The following is a 5,748-nucleotide window of genomic DNA, read 5'->3' on the forward strand; positions in this document are numbered from 1 at the left end:
TATTTACAGTGGAGACAACCAACCCCGAGACCTGCCTCCCTGCCCCCACAGAGCAGCAGACACAGGAAGGCAGAGGAGAGCTCCTGACCCTCATCACACAGCCGAGGACTTGGTATTGGTGGGCCTTTGGAGGGCACCCAGAGCAGATCACTTCTGTGGGGCAGGTGGCCAATCGCAGGAAAAGGGGAGCAGTGGGAGGGAGAAGGGATATGGCTTGGGGACCCTCAGGTTTCCCCCCAACACAGGGACAGAGCAAGGAAATGGGGTGGCAGGACAGAGGTCTCAGAGCCAGGGCCCCTGCCAGATATAAATGGCCTCCCCGTGGATGCTCATTAAATTGTATTTTACTCGCATGAAAGACACTCTTTCCCTGAAGCCTGCCCCGTTGAGATGGAATGGTTTATTTAAATCAGATGTAAAGAGTAGAAAGAGACAGATTACAAACCCCATGGGTCCACTGGCCTCAGAGACGGGAAGTCTGCCCATTCCCCCAGGTTTTCCTGGTCCTAATCTCCTCTGAGAGCTGAAGGTTCTTGCTGGTGTCCCCTAACTGCTCCAGGGACACTGTCAGCTCATGGCGTCGTGTTGTAGACCCTGTAGTTGTCCTTCTGCGTGATGTGCAGCTTCCAGGGAAAGAGACGCTTCTGGGAGGGGAGGCCGCGAGCCTTCCGTACCATAAGCACCACGTCCTCATCTGACAGCAGCCGAACCAGATCCCCCTCAGCGTCCCGGTAATTCAGGGCGATGTCCTCCCTCTGGAACTCCCGCCTGCATGGGAAAAGTCAGGGATAATCAAAGGGCCTAAGCATGGGGTAGGGGTAGGAAGAGGGGGTAAAAAAGTTTTATGTCCTGAAGCCAGGAGTGAGAAAAGGTCAGAGCCTGACACAAGCCTGTGTCATCCAAATAATCCAACCTCCCATTGTACAGATGGGGATATCGAGGCCTAAAAGGGAGAAGAGGCTGGGTGTGGTGGCTCACACCTGTAATTCCAGCATTTTGGGAGGCCGAGGTGGGCGGATCACCTGAGGTCAGGAGTTCGAGACCAGCCTGGCCAACATGATGAAACCTCGTCTCTACTAAAAATACAAAAATTAGCTGGATGTGGTGGCATGCACCTGTGATCCCAGCTACTCAGGAGGCTAAGGCAGGAGAATCACTTGAACCCGGGAGGCAGAGGTTGCAGTGAGCTGAGATTGCACCACTGCATTCCAGCCTGGGCAACAGAGTGAGACTCCATCTTAAAAAAAAAAGAGAAGAGACTTTCACAGGAAATTAGTGGCACAGCCTGAAGTGTCTTGTGTATAAATGTGCTAAAAGCTTAAGAGTTGTGAAGAAGAGTAGGTTTGACTGGGCACAGAGTAGGGCCGTATAAAGCCTCAGAGAGAAACCTGTGTGAGGCTATTGAGGAGAACCTTGTAAGGACAGGAACTGTCTGGCCTGGGTGCAGGAAGATGTGCATCCTTCTACTTAGCTGGTGTACATAGAAATTGATCTGAACTTTCTACCAGTAGTTTGACAACGTGGGCCAGAAGGCTGTGAGACTTGCAAATGCTTTAATCCCCAAATCTACTTCTTGAGCATCATTACAAGGAAATGATCAGATAAGTCATCAAATAGGTGAACTAAGATGGTCTGTACAACGTTGTTTAGAGTAGTAAAAAAGTAGAAGAAATCCTAAGAGGCCAGTAAAAGCACATGGCCATATTAATGATGTAGCCACAGAAAGGTTTTGTGCAGCCAAAGTAACTTTTGTGTGTGCATGTGTGTGTGGGATATAAGTACTGAAGAAATCTGAGTGTACGTCACTAACGAGGCGGGTAAAAATATGAGGTGATTTCACTTCTTCGTATCTTTCTGACATGGTTACTGACATTTCTTTTATATATATATATAAAATGAGTTGGTACAACTTTTACAGTCAGAAACGTAACAGTGCGATTACCGTTCTGTAAAATAACTGTCCAGCAATGTCCTGGACCTGGGGCGGGTAGTGAGTCCCTGAGGGTGGATGGCTCAAGTCCAAGGCTTTTAGCCAGAGAGACTTTAGCTCCAGCTGCAGATCCGGATCTAAACCCACAACTTGTGTGAGCTCAGCCAAGTCCCCTAACCTCTCTGCGGCTTCCCCACTCGTCTCTAAAGTGGGGAGATGCTACCTAACCTGTAGGGCTGGGCTGTGGATAAAACGAGAAGACAAAGTACATGCAAAACCCCAGCACCTTCGTACTAGTGTTTAACATTTCTCCCTGCGCTCTCTTCTCCAGAGTGTCTGGCTCCCCAGCCCCATTCCCAGTCCCTCACCTCGTGAGCTCCAGCAGGTCTTTGAATAGGGGAGTGCTGCTAAGATCTTCCTCCACCGCGATGTCTCTAAGGGGGTGACAGGCTGGGGTAAGGAGGCATCAGGCTGGAAGTGGGGTGTGGGGTGGGGAAAAGGGGAATGAGGCTGGCCAGGCCACCCTGGACGTTGATGTCTTGTTACAGCATTGTGGCTCATCTGGGAGCCACTGGTGGCTTTGGAGTGGGAGAGGGACCCAAGAGAGGGTGATACGAGAGGTGGCGGTGGTAGGGATGGCAGGAAGGCTGGACAGGCCCCTCCCTCCCAGGCCACAAACTTGACAGTGCTGATGGTGTCTTCGTAGTAGTAGCAGCGCAGCCAGTTGGTGGGGTCGTCCTCCTCAGGGAAGTCTTTGAGGATCTTCACGAAGGAGAGAGGGAAGATGCCTGTGGCTCCCCGGACAGTGCCCTGCAGAGGAAGAGAAGGGATGCCAGGCTGGTGAGAGGAGAGGCAGCAGAGCCACACCTCGGAGCCCTCAGCCCCGTTCTAATGACGGGGAAAGGCAGACGAGGTCCTGGTCTTCTTCTGTAGAGGGAGGAGAGAAGGCGAGGAAGTTCACTGAGCTGGTCACTTCTAAGAAGGCTTATATTTGGGTTTTACAGTATGTCAGGGTCTGGATTTATATAGAAAGCTGCTTTTGTCTCACTCATTCACTCATTCATTCAACAAAGACTTCTTGAGAACCAGCCACTTGACAGGCTCTGGGCTCTCAAAATAGATAAAAGTCCTTGGGCCTGGCGCAGTGGCTCACACCTGCAATCCCAGCACTTTGGGAGGCTGAGGTTGGCGGATCACCTGAGGTCAGCCTGGCCAACTTGGCGAAACCCCGTCTCTACTAAACATATAAAAATTAGCCGAGCATGTTGGCTCATGCCTATAATCCCAACTACTCGGGAGGCTGAGGCGGGAGAATCACTTGAACCTGCGGGGTGGAAGTTGCAGCGAGCCAAGATCGCACCATTGCACTCCAGCCTGGGCAACAAGAGTTGAAACTCTGTCTCAAAAAATAATAATAATAATAAAAAATAATAAGTCCTTGCCCCCACGGAGTTTCCAGTACGATGGAGAATGACAGGGTGTGCGCGCTGTGAACAATGACCTACCCAATGAGTCCGATGGTGGCAGGTGTTACAGATGAAAATAGAACATGGAAGGAAGAGGATGAGGGATGAGGAAGGGCCCTGCTGATGATCCCACTCATTCATTCATCAGATACAATTGTGCCTCTGCTCTAGACCACGTAGCCACAAATCAGACCCAGACCCGGCCACGGCCTGGGCTTTGGGCACGTGTTCTGTTCATCTTCACAACAACCCTATGGAAGACGGATTATTTACATGCCATTTTGCAAACATATTAACCAAGGTTCAAGGTGGTTCCTTCCCTGCCCCTGAGGCCGGAAGTTAGCTAGCGAACTGATAAGTAGGACTTTCCGGAAAACAGGAAGGCAACACATGTTTTCTATTTCTAGAAAGTGACCCAGAGATACTCCTCAGGCAGCTGTAAGAGCCCTGAATTCCTGAGATGGAGATCTATGATTAGGGTAAAATGGAAACTGCTAAACTGGCTAAACCAGTGGTTACTACCAGCTCCTCTGCAGGGCCTGGACGCCAGGGACCCAACCCAACTCTTAGAGGTCCTGGGACCCCCGGGAGCTGACCCTGCCTCTGGGTCTGTCCCAGAACCTCCTTCAGGCACTCCCCACAGGAGCACTAAGTCTGAAGATAGGACCTAATATGAAAGGCTGGTCCCAGGCCAAGACCCAACACAGCCACTTCCCACCTCCACTCACTGAGTGAGAACGGAGCCCTTCTGTGGGCCACGCTGGGACAAAGCAGTGACTGGGAAAGGCCCTGGCTTTGAAGTTTCATTTAGGTCTCCTAATGACCCTAGTACCTGGCCAGGTGCCACACATTCAGGCTCTGGGGCGAGCCCTGGCCATCTACTACCTCCTTTACCCCTTCCAGGAAGCCGATGAAGAAACATTTACAGAAAAGGAAACCACAAGTTTGAGCAAGTTTCCAAAGGTCCACAAAGCTAGTGAAAAACAGAGCTAGGAAATGGCCCAAACAGGCTGACTCTGAGTTCGCGCTCTTCATCAGCAGCTTTTATTGCTGCAGGCAGGGTGTGGACTGTTGTCCCATATTACACAAGTGGCTGCGATTTCGCCACTCAGGAGCAAATTATCTGGACAGCCATGTGGTTGCTGCAACTTAGCAGTGCTGCTGGCATCTAGTGGAGAGGCTGGGATGTTGCTGAACACCCTGCAATGCTCAGGACAACTCCACAAGGGACCATCTGGCCCCAGTGTCAATAGTGCCCCTGCTGAGACACCCACTGCAGACCAAGAAACTAAACTCAGTAGGTGAACTTACTTGCCCTAAGCAGCCCATTTTTCAGGGTCAGAACCAAAGACAAGTGCATGGGCTCCAGAATGTTCTGCTCCCACCGAACATCTGCCTCCCCAAAGGCTGTGTTCCCGCAGGCTCCCCAACCTGCCTGGATCTCCAGGACTATCCTCAGATTGCATCTCTTCCTTGACGCCTTCTGAGATGGTCCTCAGTCTCTGAAGCACACAATGCCTGAGGCAACCTCACCTCCAGCCTCGCCTCTAATCTCAGCCTAACCTTACCTGCATTCTCACCTCCATCCTCACCTCCAATCTCACCTCCATCCTTATTCCCAACCTCACCTCCAACCTCATCTCTAACCCCACTTCCAACCTCACCTTCATCCTCGACTCCAAACTCACTCCCATCCTCACCTCTAATCTCACCTCCAAACTCACCTTCCTCACCTCTATCCTCACCTCCATCTTTACCTCTAACCGCATCTCCAATCTCACTTCCATTCTCATTTCCATATTCACCTCTAATCTCACCTCCAATCTCACCTCCACCCTCACCTCCAATCTCACCTCCATGCTCACCTCCATCTTCACCTCCAATCTCACCTCCATCCTCACCTCCAACCTTACCCCCAATCTCACCTCTATCCTCACCTCCACCCTTACCTCCATCCTCACCTTCACCCTCATCTCCATCCTCACCTCCAGCCTCATCTCCACCCTCACCTTCCTCACCTCCAATCTCACCTCCACCCTCACCTTCATCCTCACCTCCACCCTCACTTCCATCTTCACCTTTAATTTCACCTCCAACCTCACCTCCAATCTCACCTCCATCCTCACTTCTGAACTCACCTCCAGCCAGTCTTTGTTGATCCGACTGAGGAGGAAGATCACATCTCCGGCTTTGAAATTCAGCTCCAGTTTACTGTTTCCAGTGAAGTCAAATAGAGCCTGAGGAGAAGCGTGCAGTAAGGAGGGAAGGAGAAAACACTCACTGAGTTCCTACAGAAGTGCCTTACATACTTTTTTTTTTTTTTTTTTTTTTTTTTTTTTTTTTTTTTTTTTT

General features: G+C 50.8%; 1 protein-coding gene across 2 annotated transcripts in view; it reads right to left on the reverse strand.

The window, feature by feature from the left end:
• Nucleotides 1-380: 380 nt before the first annotated feature.
• Nucleotides 381-5,748, reverse strand: part of NCF4 (neutrophil cytosolic factor 4, 40kDa) — a 19,402-nt gene continuing 14,034 nt past the window's right edge. The window contains exons 7-10 of one of the 2 annotated variants that reach the window (XM_011978933.1): nt 5,535-5,633; nt 2,610-2,740; nt 2,299-2,364; nt 381-768 (exon numbers count right to left, since the gene is read on the reverse strand). In XM_011978933.1, the coding sequence (XP_011834323.1) occupies nt 573-768; nt 2,299-2,364; nt 2,610-2,740; nt 5,535-5,633 (492 nt within the window). In that variant the 3' untranslated portion in view covers nt 381-572. Of the gene's footprint in view, nt 769-2,298; nt 2,741-5,534; nt 5,634-5,748 lie in introns of both variants that reach the window. The other variant, XM_011978932.1, reaches the window with a different exon arrangement.

This window comes from Mandrillus leucophaeus, unplaced genomic scaffold, assembly GCF_000951045.1.
Source record: "Mandrillus leucophaeus isolate KB7577 unplaced genomic scaffold, Mleu.le_1.0 Scaffold2, whole genome shotgun sequence".
Classification (NCBI taxonomy): Eukaryota; Metazoa; Chordata; class Mammalia; order Primates; family Cercopithecidae; genus Mandrillus; species Mandrillus leucophaeus.